Here is a 27,440-nt window from a genome sequence, read left to right on the forward strand (position 1 = left end):
GGAGACTGTTAGAAAGCAAGGCAGGCATCCTCTACTTGATTGTGTGAAATTGGATGTGGTGTACAGGGGGATATATAACTTAGGCAAGTCTTCTGAGCTGCCATTTATGACACCCCACATGCAATAATATCTAAATAGATCCGACTACTTCATGTCTGATAATTGTATTGTTGTCAGAGACACAGAGTGGAAAATTCATCATAATAGAAATATAGCAAAAAACAAAGGAGCATCATAGTAGAAGTGTGAATATGTAGTATACCTAAGGAGGAAGGAGTTGCATTCATAGGAATCGAGCTGGGAGGAATGAGAGAGCAGTTCTGCCCTGAAATGAAAGACACACCTCAAGTTCCAATGTACCCATTGAAATAGTTTCTATATTTCTACAATTGTCTTGTTTATGGAATGACCCATTTCAAATTGTACTTTGTCAACATTTACACGACATCTACAACGGAGGTCTACTAATGGTAGGCTCAGTGCCAGGTATCAATGTAGTGTTATTGAATGCTGAAACAATTATGTGTCCAGGCTCTACAAATTGACATCTCGCCACCAATTACAAATGCCTATTTATGGTTAAAAATGACGCTGCTACCACTACTGTATACTACAGTGGCGTCATTCAACAATTTTTTTTGAAGGGCCACTGATGGCCAAATTCTATATTTTTGCATTAATTCCATATCTTGTTTTACTACAAGACTAAATCCGAGAATTAGCCTAGCGAGCAAAGTTGTTTGAAATTATGTCAAAATGAATGTAAAACAGATTCTAATGACATCATTTCAACCCGTTTTGCCCACTGGGAAGGGGGCATGTGCCTCTTTAGTTCCGATGGGCATGACACCACTGGTATACTGTTACTAATGTTAGGGCAATTATCATCACACTACTATTCTATCGAAATATCACACACAATTAACACATTCCGTTTGCAATTCTAACATGTTCCAATGGCATGGGAAATGACTTGATAAACTATTTCCAAAACATTTTAAATGTATTAAGGATCAAAAAATCCACTCCAAACTATAGCTTTTATGGTAATTGTGAAAGCAAAGATAAGGAAGAATGCCTTTTACATTCAACATGTTACAATTCAATGTGTTACAATAAAACGTGTTATTGTGTAATTCATGTATTTCCAACACATTTCTAACAAGTAGATTTCCGGTAAGGTACTACTACCACAACTACCGCTATCTGTATTTGGAATTCTATCCAGGAAGCCTATGGATACATACTCCTCTCAGTGGGTGCCACAGCTGGAATGGAGGAGAAATCTTCAGAGGGAGAAGAGTTCAAATAAGGCACCACATCACAAACATGAGGAAAGCTAGTCTCCAGGCTCAGTCAAACACCAAATACCATACACATGTACGCACCGATGCATGCACGCACGCACACACACACATACATACATACACAGCCATAATCCATCAATACACACAACACAAAAAAACTACAACCATCATCTATCAATGATGATGACAGCCAAATGGTACATTTTTAATCAGTCATAGACATATGCAAGGGATACACAAAGCACAACACTAAAGCCAGGTATTGATCCTTTCAAAACAACTGACATGATGAAATGTGCTTTATGAAGAGCTTATACACTGAGTATACCAAACATTTGGAACACCTTTCTAATATTGAGTCGCACCCCCTTGTGCCCTCAGAACAGCATCAATTCTTCGGGGCTGGACGATTTTGACTCCAATGCTTCCAACAGTTGGCTGGATGTCCTTTGGGTGGTGGACCATTTTTGATTCACACGGGAAACTGTTGAGCATGGAAAAACAGAAGCGTTGCAGTTCTTGACACAAACCGGTGCACTTGACCCCACTATCATACCCCGTTCAAAGGCACTTACATTTTTTGTCTTGCCGATTCACCCTCTGAATGGCACACATAAACGATCCATGTCTCAATTGTCTCAAACCTTAAAAATACTTATGTAACCTGTTTCCTCCCCTTTATTTACTATGATTGAAGTGTATTTAACAAGTGACATTGATAAGGGATCATAGCTTTCACCTGGATTCTAAATATCACATACACATGCTAAGATTTGTTTCAGATGGTGCCGACGGAGATGGCAGCATTGCAACTAGCTCTTAGAAAACTTTTATTAGCTCAGGAAATGTTTTGTGTCATTACATACAACCGGGAAGAACTATTGAATATTAGAGCGGCGGTAACTCACCGGAACTACCAGCATTATGACCAGGAATATGACTTCCCTGGAGCCGATCCTTTGTTCACTCTCCCCAGAGCAATTGAACTTATTCCAGAGGCCGACCCAAAACATCGCCGGCGGAGGAGAGGCACTCGAGGCGGCATGCTGGTTCGACTTAGGAGGCGCACACACTACCCACCGCTCCGAGTATATTACTCGCTAATGTTCAATCTTTGGATAATAAAGTTGATGAGCTTAGAGCAAGGATTTCTTTCCAGAGAGACATCGGGGCCCACAAAGAACTTCACTGAACTTTATGCAAACTGGAAACCACATATCTTGAGGCTGCGTTTATTGTAGCTGGGGATTTTAACAAAGCAAATCTGAGGACTAGGCTGCCGAAATTCTACCAACATATTGACTGTCCTACTCGCGCTACTAAGACTCTCGACCATTGCTATTCAAACTTCCGGATGCTTACAAGGACCTCCCCCGCCCTCCTTTCGGCAAATCTGACCACAACTCCCTCTTGCTCCTCCCGTCCTCCCGAAACTCAAACAGGAAGTGCCCGTGCTTTGTACTATTCAACGCTGGTCTGACCAATCGGAATCCATGCTCTCAGTCCCATCAAAGCTGGGACCGAGAGACTGAAAAACAGCTCTCTCTCAAGACCACCAGACTGCTAAACAGCAATCACTAACTCAGAAAGGCTGCTGCCTACAATGAGACCCAATCACTAGCCACTTTAATAAATTGATCACTAGTCACTTTATACAATGCCACTCTCAATAATACCACTTTAATAATGTTTACATATCTTACACTACTCATATCACAAGTATATACTGTATTTTATACCATCTATTGCACTTTGCCTATGCCACTTGACCATCGCTCATCCATATACTTACATTCACATATTCTCATTCACTCCTTTAGATTTGTGTGTATTAGGTAGTTGTTGGGGAATTGTTAGATTACTTCTTAGATATTACTGCACTGTTGGAGCTAAAAGCACAAGCATTTCGCTACAACTTGGCATAGACTGACCAGGTGAATCAAATCAAATTGTATAGGTATTTTTTTATTTAACCTTATTTAAGTGAATGTGATACCGTAGAATAGTTTAGCCTGTCCGGAAGCAAGACGTCGGTCTCGGCGACATGGCTGGATTTCCTTTTACAACATTTTGCATTAACATTTCCTAACCATGTGTACGTGACAAATAACATTTGATTTGATGATTGTTTTGATCACGTGGACTGGGATATGTTCCAGGTAGCATGCAAAAATAATCTAGACGCATACACGGATACAGTGACTGAGTTCATAAGGAAGTGTATAGGAGACGTAGTACCTACTGTGACATTCGCGCAAAACTGAAAGCGCGAACCACCGCCTTTAACAATGGCAAGGCGACTGGTAATATAAACAGTGTAGTTATTCACTCCGCAAGGCAATCAAACAAGCTAAACGTCAGTATAGAGATAAAGTGGAGTCGCAATTCAATGGCTCAGACACGAGACGCATGTGGCAGGAAAACCAGCCACGTCGCCGAGACTGACATCTTGCTTCCGGACCGGCTAAACTATTCTATGGTATCTCATTCAACAATGTTTACATATCTTGCATTACTCCTCTCATATGTATATACTGTTTTTTCTATACTACTCTACTGCATCTTAGTCCGTTCCGCTCTGACATCGCTCATTCATATGTATATAGTCTTAATTCATTCCTACTTAGATTTGGGTGTATGGGTATATGTTGTGTAATTTGTTAGATATTACTTGTTAGATATTACTGCACTGTTGGAGCTAGAAGCACAAGCGTTTCGCTACACCCACAATAACATCTGCTAATCACGTGTATGTGACCAATACAATTTTATTTTATTTGATAAATATGTGTATGTCTTGCTTAGCTAAATACATTTTTTTAAAGTATGTGACCTATACAATTTGATTTGATTCCCCTGGTCAGTCTATGTCATGGAATGAGCAAGTGATCTTAATGTTTTGTAGATTCAGTGTATAGTTACAGTAAATGCAATGCTTATCCTGGGAATCTTTTTACGTGTCAATTTTCAAAGGATAAAGCTAAGAACATTAACAACGTCATAGTTAAGAACATTATAAAAATATGGAAAGAAAATTAAACGTGTTCTACAAGAATCAATATCACTCCCTAAAACACAACCTTATGGAACAATACTTGGATAGCTTTTCAGAATTCACCGATAAATTGGTCCACATGGAAAACTAAAGGCATAGAAACCATTAATGACTTTTAATTATGTTTCAAATACATGCAACTTAAAAGTTACATAACACAAAATTTCAAATTGAAATCTTTTGGACATCAGAGCAACCTTAAGGGAATCTTTTTTGTGTAACGTGTGCTCCCTTCTCCGGCCTCTAGGTCACCAGGCTGCTCGTGTTTCTTGTTTTAAAGTTCCGTTCCCTTATTAAATGTATTCCCTCCCTGAACTTGCTTCCCGACTCTCAGCGCACATCGTTACAATTTGAGTCAGGAAAGGATGTTCATATGATAGGGAAGATATTCAAAACCTTGCAGAGAGCATGTCCAACTGACAATCTCTTAGGAAAAATATAAACTATTGGAACCAAGACTTAAAAAGAACTGATGTTGGCACAAGATAGAGTGAAAGTTGGAGCAGAACTAACGAAATTACAGTTAACGATAATTTAGGCTTAATCCAGTATAAAACGAACGTATAGAATTTATTATACAAAAGACAAAATTCACAAATTCTACAGCACAAGGGCAGAGTCATGTCTTAAGTGTAAAACTAATAATGGCTCAATAATCCATGCTTTCTGGGAATGCTATAAAATCCGGAAATTGTGGGCATAGCTAGAAAGTTGGCTGTCAGAACTATTACAATGCAAACTTACTTTTAATCCGTCTGTCTTCCTATTTCAAGACATGGCATGTGGGGGTGTAGTGAGATACCCGATGGGTTGGATGATTCTCTTCATCACTCATCTTGAAACCCGCCATCATTAACACAATGGAAAAATGTAATGATTTAACATTTAAATATTGAAAGTGTGTGGGCTACGGAAAGAAACAAAATGGTGCAGTTTCAGGCCATGTGGCGGAAAGTGATGCGGCCACTGGAGATCGGGGGAGGGGGGGGGGGTGCAAGTGGGTCTGGGCAGGTGTGATGTAGTTGATGTTTATATGATGTAGTCGTTTGTACAGTATGTGTATGTTTTGTATTGTTTATAAGATATCAAATAAAATTGTAAAAAAAAAAAAAAAAGGGATCATAGCTTTCACCTGGATTCACCTGGTCAGTCTATGTTATGGAAAGAGCAGGTGTTCCTAATGTTTTGTGCAGTCAGTGTAATTGAATATCTGGTGAAACACTGTTTTGCTAAGGGATTTTTGGTAGGTGGTTTTGCTATCTGTATTAAATGCAACATACATTTTTTCCCCACTTTTTTGCTACACCATGAGGAGACAGACAGAAATAGATGGTTTTAGACCAGTTGAAGAGTCCAACACATTGTTCTGATATCACTGCTGTTGTGTCCTTGTATCACAGCTGTTGTGCTTGTTCAATTTCTCAGTAGTTTCTCTTTTTCTATTTCCTTTGTACCATACTCTTATTTCTTTCTCTCACTCATGTCACTCTCTCTCTCATCCTCACTCTCGCTCTCTCTCACAGGCACAGGCACCCACCCACACTCAAATACAAACAGAAACAAAACACACAACTCTCTCTCCCAAATTCCCATGATGCATCTCACAGTGCCATGGATGTTCCATTGTATGTAGTATCAACTTTATACTCTCTATCACCTCCCATCAATGTCTCCAAACTCATTGCGTTCCAGCTCCCCTATTGCCACACATACATCTTGTAGATAATGACTGACATGGCCGGAAGGCACACATGCCTAATAGGCCCTTCTATCTCCATTCAGAGTCATCTACTCTACAATGTTCAGTAATGACAGACACTATAATGTCTCAATAGGAGCACTGACTCCAAGCACGTACTACAACTCCCTTCAACACTTCAAAAACTGGTTGTCTCATTCAACTTCATCAAGGTGGCTGCCTGATATTTGCTAAAAGTTGTCAGAATATACAGTTTGTCTCATAATCTAGATGTCAACCATAAAACAACAAAAGGGTTTGAAGCTGTCGTTGAATATTTGATTGCACATTTATTTGCATAACACTGTAGTGTAAGCTATACATGTGTAGTAGTATTTGGCTTGACATGAATGGATGCGATTTCAAAACAACTTCTGTAGGTGTAGGAGACAGTTTAGAGTTATTTACTATTACCTTGTTTTGTCTACTAGTTCGTTGTAAAAAACAAGCTAGCCTTTTAACTTCCCACATCTCCCCATATGATATAATAATGTGTAACCTACAACATTATCCCAGTTTGATATGTTGCTTGAATGCGTTCACGCCAATATAAGCAAAAAATATAACAGAATTTTTCCTCACGGCGAGATAGCAGAAAACTGCTGTAAAAATTTTAAAATAGCCTAGAATCACAGTTATTATTACTTGCAAACAAAAAAACATTTTGTGGATTCTAATAAATCAACAATGTTGTTTGGATTATTGTTTGAGGAGTCGCTGAGATTATATTTGGTTATGAGCTACAAGCGTACCGACGCCTACTACATGTAACCATAGCTGCGTTGCGTAGTGTTTTGTTCCGTAGCATAAAGTAAATCAGAGTTTAACACAGCCATCAACTCCCTCAACCATGATCCATCCTCCTGTGGATTGGCTACTCACTTGCTTCTGTGACTGTGCTACCCTCCTCCATGCGCTGGGGTCCGCAACCCACCCTGGTGCAGGCGCTCAAGTAAAACATGTACTTGCTCATCTCCCCCAGGCCCTGAAGGAACCACTGGGTGGTGTCGGCACTGCTGACGTTCACCTCCTGCATATCCCCCATCGTCTCATTTACTATAGAAGAAGAAAATAATAGAAGCCATTTAGCAGATGCTTTTATGCAAAGCGACTTAGTCATGCGTGCATAATTGTTTAAATGTTTTATTTAACATTTATTTAACTAGGCAAGTCAGTTAAGAACAAATTCTTATTACAATGACGGCCTACCCCGGCCAAACCCTAATGACGCCGGGCAATTTTGCGCCGCCCTATGAGACTCCCCAATCACGGCGGGTTGCAATACAGCCTGGGTCTGTAGTGACGCCTCTAGCACTGAGATGCAGTGCCTTAGACCGCTGCGCCACTCGGGAGCCAGAGTTTTACGTATGGGTGGTCCCGGGAATCAAACCCACTATACTGGAGTTGCTAGCCCCATGCTCTACCAACTGAGGTACAGAGGACCACCCAAGAAGAAGATATACACACACACATACACAAAAATACACATTTGGTTGGAGAGGCTGGAGCAGAGATCATCTCATGCAGCTCACAGTCAAACATTCACATGACACGGGTCATGGCTTTTGTGCCAGGAGTTTTGTGAGCTGACTATGTGAGCTGACTATGTGAGCTGACGAGGAAAACACGACTCTAGTTACAAGACTTGACAAAGAGTCTGGGGCCTACTCATATGCTGTAATTACACTCCAGAGGTTTTCCTTGTCAGGTCTCGTGGTAAATAAATGGAGATGTTAGTGTTATAGTATTTTACCCATCGATTACAGATTCCAATTACTGCACTTACAATTCACTGCCTCACTTTTTTCTGTATTAGTGCCTATTCCTAAAGACGTTGCTCTGAAGCAGCATGTGCATAAAGAGATACCACTATACAATGATAAGGTTTAAGATTTCCTTGTTGATTTGTTGTTGTTGTTGTAATACTGTATATTTGCCAGCCTGTTAGACTCTCTGAACCAGTTCTATTGTAATGCTCATATTCCCACTGGCTCCTTGTACTTTAATATCAGTGAAATGCTGATATCTGATGACAAGCACTGAAAAGGGCATGCTGGCTGCATTCAGAGGCTCGACTGGCTCAGTGGGTGCTAGAACAACTGCAGGGAAGGGTCTCCCATAACATTTCACACAAAGACTCCAGAAATGTCAGGCAAAATAAATGCAGGTAAAAGGAAAATGTAATGTATGTGATGAAAGCCTCTTACCTCAATGTTCTCTCCATAAGATAAGTGTTCTCTTCATAGAAGATGTGAATGGTTTCATTTGAATTCCATGTGATAGAAAGCATATAATGACATATGAACACTAGTCATGTCTTCTTTTGATTTAGTAAACGTTTCCATTCTATTAGGGGAAAAACAGCAACTACATTTTATATGCCTATAGAGGTAACTCTCTGCCAGTGGGCAATACCAATAATTGAGCTTTAGAGAGAACCCAATTGACCATTGAGTATTTAAACAGCACCATCTAGTGCAGGTTTTGATAGTGCAGCTATTGGAAAACAGCAAACTGTACTAAAGTAAATGACCAGTCTAAACTGACCGCTAGGTAATAGTAGGTCAAGAGTAATATTCAGCTGTTAAAATTGTGGTGAAGTTGTGTGTACATACTCATCTACTGTAGTAATACTAGAGTGGTCATATGAGTACATACTCATCAAGTAATACTAATATGGTCATGTGTGTACATACTGAGTTGGTACTGCAGGAGATATCCCATAAGGATGCCGTTGGCCTCAAAGGGGGGTGCCCACACCAGGGTGATAGAGTCTCTCTGGGCGTTTGACACTGTCAGAATGGGCACTTGTTCGGGAACTGTCAAAACATAGAAAAACAAACAAACATTACACATTCAGCCTACAATCCGTCATAATCGTATCGAACATACTTAGGCTTACCTTGCTGTGAAATCTATAGCCTTTAGCATTCACATATTTTGAGCTTCATTTTTCAGCAAGGCACACAAATGATGTATTAATATACAGTATAAGCCAAACACTCACACTTACAGTAACATGTTGTGTTCTGCGACAACACCACAGTTCTCAGGGTGGGTGATGTCACTTCACAATGACTATTACTAAAGGACACAGCTAACTACCTCACATCTGCTACGCAAAGTTGGCATTGTTGTACTGTTATGCCTTGTAGTAAACCTGTGAGTGCACACAGCCCTCTGCCAAATATTTACCTCCTTCTGGAGTCTGGAAGGTGACGGGGTCACTATTGGGGCCGTTGCCCCTTTTGTTAAAGACGTTGACGGTCAGTCTGTACTCCGAGAAGGGTCTGAGGCCAGGTACCATGGCATGGCTCCTGTTCCCCGGGAACGTCAGGAAATGTCTCTCCTCAGGAATTCTGTTGGAATGTAGGAGACTCCGTTTCCTCAGCCAGTGCACCTGAGGGAAGGATAGAAAATGAAGAGACTTATATGGCAGCCATTTCAAAGATGATATTCAAATGAGAAAAGGTTTGTTTGTGATGGAGATTGTTTCACAGGACCTTTTTTTTGTTATTTATTCTATATTTTTATTGGACATACACACCCCCCTCCATATGTATTTGTACAGTGAAGCTAACCATTTTAATTTGTCTCTATACTCCAGCATTTGAGATTTTCATATTAGGCGACAGTACAGAATGTCAGCATGTCTTGTGCCATTTTGGAGTCACTTTTATTGTAAGTAAGAATAGAAGATGTTTCTGAACACTTTTCCATCCATTCCATTCATGAATAATCATGAATGAATTGTGAATAAGGATGAGAGAGAAGCTTACAGTGGCACAAAGATCATAACCCCCATTTTTTGTTGTCGCCTCTGAAAGGGATCTCACTCATAATTATTTATGATTCATTCATGATTTTTCTAAATCATGGTATCAGAAACATCTCACCTACTCACTTAAAGAAAATTACTCTAGTCATCATTCAGTTACTATTGGACAAAACATAACCCAAAACACAATCAAAACAAACTGCAAATTAGTTTGTAGAGTCGCAAGCTTGACGTAGTCAATGCATGCAATCAATACTATATGGGACCAAATACTAAACTTTTGACTTCTTTAATACATTATATGTGAATGTGTTCAAATTAATTATTCAAATGGGAGGACTAGATACATAGTGATTTCATTTCTAAACAGTAAAACAGATATTTATGAAAATACCCTCAAATAAAAGGTGACATTCTGTACTGTCACCTTATATTACACCTTTGATCTCAAATCCCAAAATCTGGAATATAGAGACAAATAAAAAAATGTTGCTTCACTGTCCAAATACAGTGGCTTCGGAAAGTATTCAGACCCCTTGACTTTTTTCACATTTTGTTACATTACAGCCTTATTCTAAAATTGATTAAATTAAACAAAAATCCTCAGCAATCTATACACAATACCCCATAATGACAAAGCAAACAGGTTTTTAGAATGTTTGCAAAAGTATATAAAAAAAAAACTGAAATACCTTAAATTACATAAGTATTCATACCCTTTCCAATGAGACTCGAAATTGAGCTCAGGTGCATCCTGTTTCCATTGATCATCCTTGAGATGTTTCTACAACTTGATTGGAGTCCACCTTAGGTAAATTCAATTGATAGATATAATTTGGAAAGGCACACACCTGTCTATATAAGGTCCCACAGTTGACAGTGTATGTCATAGCAAACACCAAGCCTTGAGGTCGAATGAATTGTCCTGGGGGCTCAGAGACAGGATTGTGTCGAGGCACAGATCTGGGGAAGGGTACCAAAAAATGTCTGCAGCATTGAAGGTCCCCAAGAACACAGTGGCCTCCATCACTCTTAAATGGGAGAAGTTTGGAACCACCAAGACTCTTCCTAGAGCTAGCCGCCCAACCAAATTGAGCAATCGGGGGAGAAGGGCCTTGGTCAGGGAGCTTTAGAGTTCCTCTATGGAGATGGGAGAACCTTCCAGAAGGACAACCATCTCTACAGAACTCCACCAATCAGGCCTTTATGGTAGAGTGGGCAGACGGAAGCCACTCCTCAGTAAAAGGCACGACAGCCCGCTTGGAGTTTGCCAAAAGGCACCTAAAGACTCTCAGAACATGAGGATCAAGATTCTCTGGTCTGATGAAACCAAGATTGAACTCTTTGGCCGGCCTGAATGCCAAGTGTCACATCTGTAGGAAACCTGGCACCATCCCTACGGGGAAGTATGGTGGTGGCAGCATCATGCTGTGGGGATGTTTTTCAGTGGCAGGGACTGTGTAACTAGTCAGGATCGAGGCAAAGATGAATAGAGAAAAGCACAGAGAGATCCTTGATGAAAACCTCAAATTTTGAAGGAGCGTGCAATTGGCATGCTGACTGCAAAAATGTTCACCAGAGTTGTTGCCAGATAATTCCATTTGAATGTCTCTACCATAAACCGCCTCCAACATCATTTTAGAGAATTTGGCAGTACGTCCATCCGGCCTCACAACTGTGTATAGCATTCTGTGGCGTTTGCTGATGTCAACGCTGTGAACAGAGTGCCCCACAATAGCATTTTATCGATGTCAATTTGAATTCACAGAGATACCGTGATGAGATCCTGAGGCCCATTGTCGTGCCATTCATCCTCTGCCATCATCTCATGTTTCAGCATGATAATGCATGGCCCCATGTCGCATGGAACTTTACACAATTCCTGGAAGCTGAAAATGTCCCAGTTCTTCCATGGACTGCATACTCACCAGACATGTCATCCATTGAGCATATTTAAGATGCTCTGGATCGACGTGTAAACGACAGCTTTTTCCAGTTTCCGCCAATATCCAGCAACTTTGCACAGCTATTTAAGAGGAGTGGGACAACATTCCACAGGTCACAATTAACAGCCTGATCAACTCTATGTGGAAATGTGTCGCTCTGCATGAGGTAAAGGGTGGTCACACCAGATACTGACTGGTTTTCTGATCCAAGCACCTACCCTTTTTTAAGGTATCTGTGACCCCAGTCATGTGAAATCCATAGATTAGGGCCTAATTTATTTCTTTCAATTGACTGATTTCCTTATATGAACTGTAACTCAGTAAAATCTTTAAAATTGACCTACCTACTTTGTCAGGTTGGTAATTGTAGGTAATTGTTATATGGCGTTGGATTTTGCATCCCTTGCAACCATGAAAAAATCTTTAAAATGGCAAAGAGTTAAACGCATCATTCATGTTTTTGTTTAATTTGAACTGTTTATCAATGATCAAACATAATGCAAGCCCTTTATACTGAAACACGTTCTGTTTATCTAATATTTAATGTATTTAGTGCAAGCAAATTAGTTTTTCCCACTAGAGTTGTAGTGACATGTTTTGGGGACTTATTATTTTGAATGCTAGAAAATAAAAAAGTATTAATATATTTTATAGATCATTAAAACAAAGAAGGCTATTAAAATTGAGTGGAATGTTAGAAAAACAGGTTCTAGATTTCAGGCTAATGATTTGGTGTTACTAAATATAAAGTGTAATTGGTGTTACTCTATTTAGATGAAAGGAAATGACTGGTTATCATAATAAAATAAAACATTTGAAGTCATTAAGCTGCCATATAAATTGATTTAAAAATGGGAAGACGCACCCAAACACATTTAAATAAATAAAATCTATGAATTAGCAATTTTTTCTAATTTCAATGCCAAAATCCATTGCAACTCAAGAATGACTCAAGTGCCATTGGGAATTAACTGCTGCTGACTAATGATAACTAGGGCTGGGTGACATGGCCAAAATATCATATCACATTTTCTTTTATTTTTTATGGTATGAGGGTATTTGACGATATTTTGTTTTTTAATAATACAAGTTCTAAATATGCTTCATGAGTAGTGCATATCCCCAGGGAGGCAACAAATACATTCTAAGTGGTTTCAAATGGGACTTTCTCTCTTCTGATTGTTTTATACTGTTCAATTAAACTTCACCCAAAAAATATATGTTTAGCTTTTTCATTCATTTACTTCACTCATTTATTATTTCCAAACTGTAAAACATTAACTTGTCTTTGTATGCCTCTATTTTGTGAAAAAGTCAATTTTCCTTCATCACAATAATGATTGTCCTCTAAGACCATGTATTTTCAATGGATTCAACGGCAGTTCATACTTTCGCCACAAGGTGCATTGTGCCATTTTATAAGATGCTTTCGGCACCCGCACTAACTCAAAGGTAAGATTCATGGCAAAAACTATGTGCGCACTGCTGGTGCCAGCGCTCTCACAGGTACTATTCATGGCATACAGTGCCTTCAGAAAGAATTCATACCCCTTGACTTATTCAACATGTTGTTGTGTTACAGCCTGAATTAAACATATATTAAATTGATTGTTTTTCACCCATCAACACACAATACCTCATAATGACAAAGTGAAAACATGTTTTTAGAAATGAGCTTTGCACACCTGAATTGTACAATATTTGCACATTATTCTTTTTAACATTCTTCAAGCTCTGTCAAGTTGGTTGTTGATCATTGCTAGATAGACAGCTATTGTGTCACGTTCCTGACCTGTTTTCTGTTGTTTTGTATGTGTTTAGTTGGTCAGGACGTGAGCTGGGTGGGAATTATATGTTGTGTGTCTAGTTTGTCTGTTTCTATGTCAGCCTAGTGTGGGTTCTCAATCAGAGACAGATGGTAGTCGTTGTCTCTGATTGAGACTCATATATATATATAGGAGGCTTGTTTTGTGTTGGGATTTTGTGGGTGTTTGTTACCTGTCTCTGTGTTTGTGTTCTGCACCAGATAGGTCTGTATCGGTTTTTGCACATTTGTTATTTTGTAGGTTGTTTGTAGTGTTTCACTTGTGTTTGTATTAAACATGTTTAACACTAGCCGCGCTGCACTTTGGTCCTCTCCTTCACCCCTGGAAGAAAGCCTTTACATATTGTCATGTCTTGCCAGAGATTTTCAAGCTGATTTAAGTCAAAACTGTAACTAGGCCACTCAGGAACATTCAATGTCATCTTGGTAAGCAACTCCAGTGTATATTTGGCCTTGTGTTTTAAATTATTGTCTTGCTGAAAGGTGAATTTGTCTCCCAGTGTCTATTGGAAAGCAGACTGAACCAGGTTTTTCTTTAGGATTTTGCATAATCCATTTATTTTTATCATAAACTCCCTAGTCCTTGTCGATGAAAAACAAACCCATAAAATTATGCAACCACCACCATACTTGAAAATATAAAGAGTGGTACTCAGTGATGTGTTGTTGGAGTTGCCCCAAACATAACGCTTTGTATTCAGGACAAAGTAAATTTCTTTGCCACATTTTTCACAGTTTTACTTTAGTGCCTTACTGCAAACATGATGCAAGTTTTAGAATATTTGTATTCTGGAAAGGTTTCCTTGTTTTTAACTCTGTCATTTAGGTAACTACAATGTTGATCCATCCAAATGTTTCTCCTGTAACTGTTTTAAAGTCATTGGCTTCATGGTGAAATCCCTGAGCGGTTTCCTTCCTCTCTGGCAACTGAGTTAGGAATGACACCTGTATCTTTGTAGTGACTGGGTGTATTGATACACTATCCAAAGTGTAATTATTAACTTCATCATGCTCAAAGGGATATTCAATGTCTCCTTTTTTATTTTTACCCATCTTCCAATAGGTGTCCTTCTTTGAGAGGCATTGGAAAACCTCCCTGATCTTGGTAGTTGAATCTGTGTTTGAAATTCACTGCTCGACTGAGGGACCTTGCAGATAATTTTATGTGGAGTACACTTATTATGTGACTTGTTAAGCAAATTTGTTCAAAATGTGGAAAAAGTCAAGGAGTGTGAATACTTTCTGAAGGCAGTGTAAAGTACATGTGCACACCCGAAGCTCTGCTAGCAAATTAGCAGTTCTCAACTGTTAGCAGTCTTTTACTGGTGATAATAACGGACGATTGCCATACTTTTTTGAGTTTTACTATTCAGTTATTACATTTATATAACATATACCAAATGTAAAGTAAAAATCCAAACCGGTCCGTGTATTAATAACGGTATATTGTAAAATGCGGTTTGTCGCCAAGACTTAATGCTAACTGCTATCTAACTTCAATGTAAAACATGCTATGCTAAATGGGCACATAATGTACACAAAATGGTAGATTACACAGAGTACCCTGACTTGAGAAACACACATGCAACCTTACATTCAGCCTAAATATTCCACATTTTTGTTTCTCAAATAGGAATACAGCCTGGGGAGTAGGCTACCCAGGGATATATACAGGTGACCCAGTATTTATGTTAGGTGAGACGTAAAGGCCCTACATTGGGTGAAGAAGAGCTAGGCAGATGGGCCAAGAGAAACTTGGATAATGTTCATTAGGCCACACAATGGAAAGCATTTTAAAATGTTTTACCACTAAATATTAATGTTTACATTTACATTTGACATTAGTCATTTAGCAGACGCTGGTCCCCAAACCGTGGGTTGAGACCCCCTTAGCGGACAAGCTAGATCCTCCCTATTTCAGTCCATTTTCTTCCATTTGGTACCTGATGAACACGACCCTGAACACTCACATTGTAGCCCCCCAGATGACCACGCAATGTTGCCTGGGCAACCCTCGTCCAACTGACTCTGAGAAGGGTGGTGTTCAACACCTCCACTGCCACGTCCCGTGGGGAAGCTGTAGGCACTGGAGAGGACAGGCACCAATCAGTAGCAATAGTACACGCACGCACGCACACCCACACCCCCACACACACACAGTAGACAAAGGATAGGTAGCACATATTTACAAAGAAATACAACACCAAGAAGGAACAAACACACTATATAAAACAAAAGCATTTCCACTTCTGTATGAAACTATGGAGGGTACGTATTAGTACAGTCTATGTAGAGGGGGGGGGATTATAGTATGGAGGGTGTGAAAAACAAAACTAAGATCCATTATCCTTTGTGTCATTATGTTTCAAATCTCACAATTTGCTCAGACAAAGGTGAGAATTTGATTTGCAAAGGTTAAAAAAAAATTATGTGAGGGGACTACTTGAAGTACACCTACATAGAACTGGGGTGATAACCAGAAAAAAATTACAGACACTTAACCTGATACATTATCCCGAAAACAATGCCAAAAGACAACTGAAGAAAAGAAAATGGGGGAGGGATAAGATGCAATGTTCACATAAATGAATAATATTGGGCTCTTTGTCAGAAATGGAAGTTGGGTCGCTTAACAGAGAGTAGTACTAGGATACACTACAACACCATCTGCACATCAGAACAGTAGATAAACAATGGAAATGTAAAATGTATGATACAACCAATGATTACTTGCTTTATACAACTAAGAGTAGAAAAATGGTTTTCATTCATATAGAAGAGCAACATGCCTCCCCTGGGTGGGCTTGGTAAAACACTCATATCCCCTACTTGCACATTATGATACACCTATTCAGCCTTAAAAGTGTACATCCCAATAATGTCTCCTTTCTCCTGAAGTGCGTACTCATTCACTATTTCCTTTCAAATCAGTGAAGAAACTGTAAATTTATACTATATACAGTTGAAGTCGGAGGTTTACATACACCTTAGCCAAATACATTTAAACTCGGTTTTTCACAATTCCTGACATTTAATCCTAGTAAAAATTCCCTGTCTTAGGTCAGTTAGGATCACCACTTTATTTTAAGAATGTGAAATGTCAGAATAATAGTAGAGAGAATGATTTATTTCAGCTTTTATTTCTTTTGTCACATTCCCAGTGGGTCAGAACACTCAATTAGTATTTGCCTTTAAAGTAGCATTGCCTTTAAATTGCTTAACTTGGGTCAAACGTTTCAGGTAGCCTTCCACAAGCTTCCCACAATAAGTTGGGTGAATTTTGGCCCATTCCTCCTGACAGAGCTGGTGTAACTGAGTCAGGTTTGTAGGCCTCCTTGCTCGCACTCACTTTTTCAGTTCTGCCCACAAATGTTGTATAGGATTGAGGTCAGTGCTTTGTGATGGCCACTCCAATACCTTGACTTTGTTGTCCTTAAGTCATTTTGCCACAACTTTGGAAGTATGCTTGGGGTCATTGTCCATTTGGAAGACCCATTTGCGACCAAGCTTTAACTTCCTTCCTAACTGATGTCTTGAGATGTTGCTTCAATATATTCACATATTTTCCTTCCTAATGACTCATGATGCAATCTATTTTGTGAAGTGCACCAGTCCCTCCTGCAGCAAAACACCCCCACAACATGATGCTGCCACCCCCGTGCTTCACAGTTGGGAAGGTGTTCTTCGGCTTGCAAGCATCCCCCTTTTTCCTCCAAACATAACAATGGTCATTTTGGCCAAACAGTTCTATTTTTGTTTCATCAGACCAGAGGACATTTCTCCAAAAAGTACGATCTTTGTCCCCATGTGCAGTTGCAAACTGTATTCTGGGTTTTTTATGGCGGTTTTGGAGCAGTGTCATCTTCCTTGCTGAGCGGCCTTTCAGGTTATGTCGATATAGTTTTACTTCGGTATAGATACTTTTGTACCTGTTTCCTCCAGCATCTTCACAAGGTCCTTTGCTGTTGTTCTGGGATTTATTTGCACTTTTCACACCAAAGTACGTTCATCTCTAGGAGACAGAACGCATCTCCTTCCTGAGCGGTATGACAGCTGCGTGGTCCCATGGTGTTTATACTTGCATACTATTGTTTGTACAGATGAACGTGGTACCTTCAGGCGTTTGAAAATTGCTTCCGAGGATGAACCAGACTTGTGGAGGTCTACAATTTTTTTTCTGAGGTCTTGGCTGATTTCTTTTGATTTTCCCATGATGTCAAGCAAAGAGGCACTGAGTTTGAAGGTGTAGGCCTTGAAATACATCCACAGGTAAACCTCCAATTGACTCAAATTATGTCAATTCGCCTATCACAAGCTTCTAAAGCCATGACATAATTTCTGTAATTTTCCAAGCTGTTTAAAGGCACAGTCAACATAGTGTATGTAAACTTCTGACCCACTGCAATTGTGATACAGTGATAAGTTAAATAATCTCTCTGTTAACAATTGTTGTAAAAATTACTTGTGTCATGCACAAAGTAGATGTCCTAACCGACTTGCCAAAACTATAGTTTGTTAACAAGAAATTTGTGGAGTGGTTGAAAAACTTGTTTTAATGACCCCAACCTAAGTGTATGTAAATTTCTGACTTCAACTGTATATAGGGGAAGTGAACGCGCACACTTTGGGACGAGGGACTGATAATTGGGACATTGCCAAAAAGAGGCCAGATGTATGAAGTTCACTGGATTAAAGGAAACACTCTGGTGGTCTGTTACTCACAGTCTTCCCCGGAGTACCCTGTCACTACTTTGGGTTCTGGGCCCCAGCCGTGACTGTTGCGACTCTGGATCTTGATCTCGTAGGGGACGAATGTGGGGGTGTTCGTCACGACAAAGGCGTGTCTTTTGACAAGATGCTCTTTCCAGATCTCTTCTACCCCCAGTTTCCTGTAGCTCAACTTGTACTCCAGGCCTGGACCATTGTGCTCCACAGGCAATAGTGGCTGTGACAGAGGACAACACAACAGAAAGTACGTCATTAAACACATAAGGTATCTACAACATACTCTACTTGTATCTAAGACATACAGCATACAATTGCTGCCTTTAAGGGTAGCTATAGATGCAGTTATGAGTCTCTCTCACCTCCCAACTGATATCCATTTGATGGGGCAGATGACCCTGAATTTGGATGTTTTCTGGGTTTTTATCAGGAGCTGTGAGGACATATGCATTATTATATAGTTTGCTTTGTGTTAAGACAATTCCTTTAGGGCGCATATGGACAAAAATAACTCTTCACATGACAATGGCCAGTTCATTGAAAACTTTAAAATCCTCTTAACCTATATATATTTTTATTTTTTTATTTTACCGTTATTTTACCAGGTAAGTTGACTGAGAACACGTTCTCATTTGCAGCAACGACCTGGGGAATAGTTACAGGGGAGAGGAGGGGGATGAATGAGCCAATTGTAAACTGGGGATTATTAGGTGACCATGATGGTTTGAGGGCCAGATTGGGAATTTAGCCAGGACACCGGGGTTAACACCCCTACTCTTACGATAAGTGCCATGGGATCTTAAATGACCTCAGAGAGTCAGGACACCCGTTTAACGTCCCATCCGAAAGACGGCACCCTACACAGGGCAGTGTCCCCAATCACCGCCCTGGGGCATTGGGATATTTTTTAGATCAGAGGAAAGAGTGCCTCCTACTGGCCCTCCAACACCACTTCCAGCAGCATCTGGTCTCCCATCCAGGGACTGACCAGGACCAACCCTGCTTAGCTTCAGAAGCAAGCCAGCAGTGGTATGCTGCTGGCAAAGTTAACCTATATATAAAGTTACACAGTTATAAACGTATAATAAGATTATAACAGGTTACAGAGAAAGTCAAACCTGCAGGAGGGGTTTTGTATCGGTCTGTGGGGTTGCTTGGGGGCCCTTTCCCAATGGCATTAACTGCATACACTCTAAACTGGTAGTTCAGGTGGCCGTGTAATGTCAACACCGCTGTGACCTGGTTGCCAGGGACTCGCTGGAGTTCTCGCCAGGTCCCAGGATCCCACTGACTCTCCTCGTACTCCACTATGAACTCTGTGCTCGTACAGTATACAAAATCATATATCAGCCATTCAGAAATAAATATACTGTGTACTGAAAAAGTACTACATTGTATGTCTACATTAGGAAATATCGAAATACACTACGTGACCAAAAGTATGCTCGTCGAACATATCATTCCAAAATCATGGGTATTAATATGGAGTTGGTTCCCTTTTGCTGCTATAACAGCCTCCACTCTTCTGGGAAGGCTGTCCACCACAGTAGATGTTGGAACATTGCTGCGGGGACTTGCTTCCATTCAGCCACAAGACCATTAGTGAGGTCGGGCACTGGTGTTGGGCGATTAGGCCTGGCTCGCAGTCGGCATTCCAATTCATAACAAAGGTGTTCGATGGGGTTGAGGTCAGGGCTCTGTCCAGGCCAGTCAAGTTCTTCCACACAGATCTCGACAAACCATTTCTGTATGGACCTTGCTTTGTGCACGGGGGCATTGTCATAGTGAAACAGGAAAGGGACTTCCCCAAACTGTTGCCACAAATCTGGAAGCACAGAATCGTCTAGAATGTCATTGTATGCTTTAGCATTAAGAGTTCCCTTCACTGGAACTAGGGAGAATAAACAATGAAAAACAGCCACAGACCATTATTCCTCCAACACCAAACTTTACAGTTGGCACTATGCATTCGGGCAGGTAGCGTTCTCATGGCATCCACCAAACCCAGATTCGTCCGTCAGACTGCCAGATGGTGTATGCGTGATTCATCACTCTAGAGAACGCGTTTCCACTGTTGCAGAGTAAAATGGCAGCTTTACACCACTCCAGCTGACGCTTGGCATTGCACATGTTGATCTTACACTTGTGTGCGTGCGGCTGCTCGGCCATGGAAACCTATTTTATGAAGCTCCCAACGAACAGTTATTGTGCTGACGTTGCTTCCAGAGGCAGTTTGGAACTTGGTAGTGAGCGTTGCAACTGAGGATAGGCGATTTTTACATGCTACGCGCTTCACCACTCGGCGGTCCTGTTCTGTGATCTTGTGTGGCATACCACTTCGCGGCTGAGCCGTTGTGGCTCCTAGACGTTTCAACTTCACAATAGTGTACCTTGTCTGTGTATATATTTCACATTATAGAAATCTCTTTTTACAGTTTCAGGAAAGGGGTTATAATATATTGAGGAATAACACCCCCAAGTGTTACATGACAATCATAATATTTTTAGTCCACTGAACAAAAATATAAACGCAACTTGTAAAGTGTTGGTCCCATGTTTCATTAACTGACATAAAAGATCCCAGACATTTTACACACGCACAAAAGGCGAATTACTCTCAAATGTTGTGCACAAAATTTGTTTACATCCCCGTTAGTGAGCATTTCTCGTTCGCCAATATAATCCATCCACCTGACCGGTATGGCATATCAAGAAGCTGATTAAACAGCATAATTATTAGACAGGTGCACCTTGTGCTGGGGACAATAAAAGGCCACTCTAAAATGTGCAGTTTTGTCACACAACACAATGCCACAGATGTTAAACGTGAGGGAGCATGCAATTGGCATGCTGACTGCAGGAATATCCACCAGAGCTGTTGCCAGAGTATTCAATCGGAATTTCTCTACCATAAGCCGCCTCCAATGTCATTTTAGAGAATTTGGCAGTACATCCAACCGGCTTCACAACCGCCGACCACAGGTATGGTGTCGTGTTGGCAAGCGATTTGCTGATGAAGGTGGGGTTATGGTATGGGCAGGCACAAGCTACGGACAACGATCACAACTGCATTTTATCGATGGTAATTTGAATGCACAGAGATACCGTGATGAGATCCTGAGGCCCATTGTAGTGCCATTCATCTGTCGCCATCACCACATATTTCAGTATGATAATGTACGGCCCCATGTCGCAAGAATCTGTACACAATTCCTGGAAGCTGAACATTTCCCAGTTTTTCCATGGCCTGCATACTCAGACATGTCAACCACTGAACATGTTTGGGATGCTCTGGAATCAATGTGCCCAACAGCGTGTTCCAGTTCCCGCCAATATCCAGCAACTTCCCACAGCAATTGAAGAAGAGTGGGACAAAATTCCCTAGGTCACAATCAACAGCCTGATCAACTCTATTTGAAAGAGATGTGCCGCGCAGCATGAGGCTGGTGGTCACCAGATACCAGATACTGACTGGTATTGACCAAACTTTTTAAAAAAGTTAACTGTGACCAGATGCATATCTGTATGTGAAATCCATAGATTAGTGCCTAATTTATTTATTTCAAATGAATGATTCCCTTATATGAACTGTAACTCAGTAAAATCTTTGAAATTGTTGCATGTTGCGTTTATATTTTTGTTCAGTATATGTTTGTAGTATGCTGAAACTGGGACCACATTTGATCTTCTCTTTCTAGTCCCACAGGTACGGTGTACATTTGAGGACATCCCTCCTTTCTATAGCAAAAGGTTGAGGGTGAAGACCGCTGACTGTGGTAGCCAGGCCTACCAGTGGCAGAGCTGTTGTGGTCGTCACCGGGTACCCAGGCCAACCGGACACTCCAGCTCTTTTGTTCAGACAGCTCCACATCCTCTGGAGCATCAGGGACATCTGAAACAACATAACAGCAACATTGCAATCACATTATGATGGTGGGGTGCACAGTTCCAGTCATTTGAGGACCGCATTCCTGCTACATTTCATCTTTGTCCGCCTTTTATAGTAACTAGGGACTGACTTCTACCTGTGACACCTGGGACATGTTCATTGGGGCATGCAATGGGGAAAAAATAAAATTATGTTTTGCTAAGGAAGACTAAAATTGTACATTTTCATCCAGGTAGTCCCTCTTTCAGTCTAATTTCTTCCGTTTGGTGCCTAATGAACACAACACAGGTAGGTGCACTCTTCAGCCAATCAGTAAGATCCCTATTAAGCACCGTAGGTACCAAAGATAAATAAAAAACATCTGGACTGCGGACCTCCAGGGCCTGAATTGTGCACTTCAGCACTACAGACGTAGTACAATGGCATTACTGAAACTGACGGTGATGCTGCTTACCCAGTACAGTAACAAGTGCAGAGGCGGTGTCCTGGTCTAGATTGGTTCTGGCGGTACATGTGTATGTTCCCTTGTCGCTTTGGTTTACATTGATAATTTGTAGCATTCCATCATCCAGAAAATATCTAATAATAAAAGCACATTTATAAAGAGAGACTCATAATACATTCACTTGTATCAGTGGTGAAGCTGTCAATCTTAATAGGTGGATATTTCTGAACTCTTTGTGAGGTGATCCAACTTCCTACACTCTTGTAATAGTATAGTGATGAATACTTGTATACAAAATGGGGTAACAATCCCATTAGGGTATCTTACCTGGACTGTTCTGTGAATGGGGGTATCTCTTCCCCATCCTTGCTCCAGACTATCTGAAACTCGTTCCTAAGAGATATATCATACTCTGCTTGGCATGTAAGCTGGGCTGTGGTGCCACTTAATATGTGCAGGTCCTGCGGCGGCTCCACGATTTGGGTAGGATCTGAAACATACAAATACATTTACCGGGTGAATTACACAAGATCTTATACTCTTCTGATGTTCAGTTACATTTGAAAGTCTTGCGGGCCATATTTGAAGTCTCAAGCTAGCTATGTAAGTCAGGTGAGAGAGAGTTACAGACATTTTACACACAAGAGAAATGAGAGAGGATACAATGGGATAACCATTGTTTTTTCTTGGAGTTTCCCTGGGCAGTTTGCAAGTAATCGGCAAAGCAAGGTTGGCTGAATTGAACTATGTCTGGATGATAATGAATGCCATATTTTCCTTGCTACCTTTCCTGTCACCACTTATCTGAAAGGATTAGATAGATAAAAGCAATATGGCTGAAAGCCAACATCCTTATTATTTGTCCTAAACTCAATTTCCTTCAAAGTGCAAATGAAAAAAGCTAATGATAAGCCATTCAATGCTGTCTAAGGTGCTGAAATACCTTTGACGTCCAAAAAGGCTGTGATGGCTGATTTTCCCTCTGAATTGGTGGCGAAACATACATATTCCCCACTGTCTTCTTTCCCTGCCTGGTTGATCTGTAGGGATCCATTCTTAAAAACTGAGAATCGTTCCCCCTCAACAGATTCCGTAGTGTCATCCTTGTTCCTAGAAGACATGCATTTCAGAGTTGATAAGCTGTTTCTCTACCGGACATGTACATGTTAAAACTGCGTTGGATATACAATAATTACACAAAAACACATTTTATTGTAACACAAATTGAATTCTAATACGTCTTTGCTTTCAAAGACACCTGAAATTCCTGATTGAAGTGCAATTTTAGTTCCTAAATAGAGCGGGGCAAAACAGTATTTAGTCAGCCACCAATTGTGCAAGTTCTCCCACTTAAAAAGATGAGAGAGGCCTGTAATTTTCATCATAGGTACACTTCAACTAAATCCAGAAAATCACATTGTAGGATTTTTAATTTATTTATTTGCAAATTATGGTGGAAAATAAGTATTTGGTCAATAACAAAAGTTTCTCAATACTTTGTTATATACCCTTTGTTGGCAATGACAGAGGTCAAACATTTTCTGTAAGTCTTCACAAGGTTTTCACGCACTGTTGCTGGTATTTTGGCCCATTCCTCCATGCAGATCTCCTCTAGAGCAGTGATGTTTTGGGGCTGTTGCTGGGCAACACGGACTTTCAACTCCCTCCAAAGATTTTCTATGGGGTTGAGATCTGGAGACTGGCTACTCCAGGACCTTGAAATGCTTCTTACGAAGCCACTCCTTCGTTGCCCGGGCGGTGTGTTTGGGATCATTGTCATGCTGAAAGACCCAGCCACGTTTCATCTTCAATGCCCTTGCTGATGGAAGGAGGTTTTCACTCAAAATCTCACGATACATGGCCCCATTCATTCTTTCCTTCCTTTACACGGATCAGTCGTCCTGGTCCCTTTGCAGAAAAACAGCCCCAAAGCATGATGTTTCCACCCCCATGCTTCACAGTAGGTATCGTGTTCTTTGGATGCAACTCAGCATTCTTTGTCCTCCAAACACGACGAGTTGAGTTTTTACCAAAAAGTTATATTTTGGTTTCATCTGACATTCTCCCAATCTTCTTCTGGATCATCCAAATGCTCTCTAGCAAACTTCAGATGGGCCTGGACATGTACTGGCTTAAGCAGGGGGACACATCTGGCACTGCAGGATTTGAGTCCCTGGCGGCGTAGTGTGTTACTGATGGTAGGCTTTGTTACTTTGGTCCCAGCTCTCTGCAGGTCATTTACTAGGTCCCCCCGTGTGGTTCTGGGATTTTTGCTCACCGTTCTTGTGATCATTTTGACCCCACGGGGTGAGATCTTGCGTGGAGCCCCAGATCGAGGGAGATTATCAGTGGTCTTGTATGTCTTACATTTCCTAATAATTGCTCCCACAGTTGATTTCTTCAAACCAAGCTGCTTACCTATTGCAGATTCAGTCTTCCCAGCCTGGTGCAGGTCTACAATTTTGTTTCTGGTGTCCTTTGACAGCTCTTTGGTCTTGGCCATAGTGGAGTTTGGAGTGTGACTGTTTGAGGTTGTGGTGTCTTTTTTAATGATAACAAGTTCAAACAGGTGCCATTAATACAGGTAACGAGTGGAGGACAGAGGAGCCTCTTAAAGAAGAAGTTACAGGTCTGTGAGAGCCAGAAATCTTGCTTGTTTGTAGGTGACCAAATACTTATTTTCCACCATAATTTGCAAATAAATTCATTACAAATCCTACAATGTGATTTTCTGGAGAAAAAAATTCTCATTTTGTCTGTCATAGTTGAAGTGTACCTATGATGAAAATTACAGGCCTCTCTCATCTTTTTAAGTGGGAGAACTTGCACAATTGGTGGCTGACTAAATATTTTTTTGCCCCACTGTACATGACAAATTTGGAAAACAGTTTATCTAGTCATTTAACATGTCATGTTAGAATTACAAGTGGAATTGTGTGTGGAACTTCCAGTAGGGTTGGTTTGCACTCATCCTCATTTTGTTAAGGTGTTGGCGAATGAAACTAGTGGAACTCATGAGTCCTATATGAAATTTGAATGGGTCAATGTCAATGGGTCTAAGAGAGTGTTCCCTATCTAAACACACCAAAAGAGAAGGATTAGGGGTGATGTTAGTGAAAGAGATAATCAGAATATAAGGAGATGAACAGAGGAAAAGAGTCACAGAACTGCCCAGATGGAGGTCAAATTAAGAATAGGGTGATGTATGATATATAAAACAGCAGGAGAGAGAAAATTAAGGATGATTCGGGCATTGTTCAACTACAAAATAATAAACAATAAAAAACAATAATAAAAAACAAATCGCCCACTCACAAATTTGACTTCAAAACCGGATGCATGCTGAATCCTTGTTCATAGTGAATCAAATGAACAGCACACCAAAAAGTGATTGTCAAAATGTAATGGCAAATACATTAATTATTGAAGATAACCTTTTGCAGTGCTTTCCATACCAGTCACGACAGGTGTTCACCAACAACAGCAGTGGAGGAGAAATAGGCTGGTGGCTCAACTCACCAGGAAACAGTGGATGGAGGGGAGCTGAATACTTTGCAGTCCATGATGATGTCCTTCCCTTGCACTACTGAATATCGCTGGTAATCCTTAGTCAGCATCCGAGGTGGGAGATCTGTGGGGGAAGCAAGAACATAAAGCTATCAACCATGGCATAGGTTCATGATTGGTTTATTGGTAATACTGTCATGAGGAAGAATTTGCGTGGTTTTAGGTAAGCTGTCCACTGTGGTGCACTATCACCATTATAGGCCTTTGAATTTCTAGTTTGAGAAAAGTAATTGTTAGCTTGGAATGTCCAAGCATAGCCTCGTCCAGGATCTGTTTGTGCTATGCTTCTCTGGTTCTCGGATAGGACTGGCTGTGTGTGTGTTCTGTGGCCAGCAGAGGTTGCAACTGTACAATAAACACACTTGCATGCATTCCCACATGCCAGCACACACACTATTGTTTAAAGAATCACCATTATACTGTACATCTTAAGTAGAAATCACTGTCAGATCCATCAAACATTAGTTAAATTAAGCAATAATACATGAGAGGCCATGTGTTATGACATTTTTATCATGGCTGTGACGTGGTCATAGCCACGAGGCAAAGCCACGAGTTCTCTCAAGGATTAGCCCCTTTTTTTCAATTTTCGCCTAAAATGACATACCCAAGTCTAACTGCCTGTAGCTCAGGCCCTGAAGCAAGGATATGCATGTTCTTGGTACCATTTGAAAGGAAACAATGAAGTTTATGGAAATGTGAAAGGAATGTAGTAGACTATAACACAATAGATCTGGTAAAAGATAACACAAGGAAAAAAATAACTGTTCTTTTGTATTTTCTTGTACCATCATCTTTGAAATGCAAGAAAAAGGCCTTAATGTATTATTCCAGCCCAGGTGAAATTTAGATTTTGGCCACTAGATGGCATCAGTGCATGTGCAAAGTTTTAGACTGATCCAATGAACCATTGAATTTATGTTCAAAATGTTGTATCAAGACTGCCCAAATATGCCTAATAGATTTATTAATAACTTTTCATGTTCAAAATTGTGCACTCTCAAACAATAGCATGGTATTATTTCACTGTAATAGCTACTGTAAATTGGACAGTGCAGTTAGATTAACAAGAATGTAAGCTTTCTGCCAATATCAGATTTGTTACTTAGAACCTCATGCTTATCGCATTAGCCTATGTTAGCTCAACCGTCCCGTGGAAGGGACA

At 40.5% G+C, this 27,440-nt stretch overlaps 1 protein-coding gene across 4 annotated transcripts in view; it reads right to left on the bottom strand.

Annotated features, from left to right (window-relative positions):
* The window catches only part of LOC129830110 (neural cell adhesion molecule L1-like protein), a 133,559-nt gene that overhangs the window by 21,016 nt on the left and 85,103 nt on the right, over positions 1-27,440 (bottom strand). For 3 of the 4 annotated variants that reach the window (XM_055892352.1, XM_055892354.1, XM_055892356.1), the window contains exons 11-24: positions 26,228-26,339; positions 23,652-23,818; positions 23,036-23,198; positions 22,718-22,842; positions 22,165-22,266; positions 19,493-19,690; positions 18,737-18,807; positions 18,372-18,594; positions 15,620-15,735; positions 9,296-9,500; positions 8,797-8,919; positions 6,983-7,156; positions 1,248-1,286; positions 263-325 (exon numbers count right to left, since the gene is read on the bottom strand). In XM_055892352.1, coding sequence (XP_055748327.1) covers positions 263-325; positions 1,248-1,286; positions 6,983-7,156; positions 8,797-8,919; positions 9,296-9,500; positions 15,620-15,735; positions 18,372-18,594; positions 18,737-18,807; positions 19,493-19,690; positions 22,165-22,266; positions 22,718-22,842; positions 23,036-23,198; positions 23,652-23,818; positions 26,228-26,339 — 1,881 coding nt within the window. The remainder of the gene's footprint in view (positions 1-262; positions 326-1,247; positions 1,287-6,982; positions 7,157-8,796; positions 8,920-9,295; positions 9,501-15,619; positions 15,736-18,371; positions 18,595-18,736; positions 18,808-19,492; positions 19,691-22,164; positions 22,267-22,717; positions 22,843-23,035; positions 23,199-23,651; positions 23,819-26,227; positions 26,340-27,440) is intronic. The other variant, XM_055892355.1, reaches the window with a different exon arrangement.

The sequence above is a fragment of the Salvelinus fontinalis genome, chromosome 31 (assembly GCF_029448725.1).
Source record: "Salvelinus fontinalis isolate EN_2023a chromosome 31, ASM2944872v1, whole genome shotgun sequence".
Lineage (NCBI taxonomy): Eukaryota > Metazoa > Chordata > Actinopteri > Salmoniformes > Salmonidae > Salvelinus > Salvelinus fontinalis.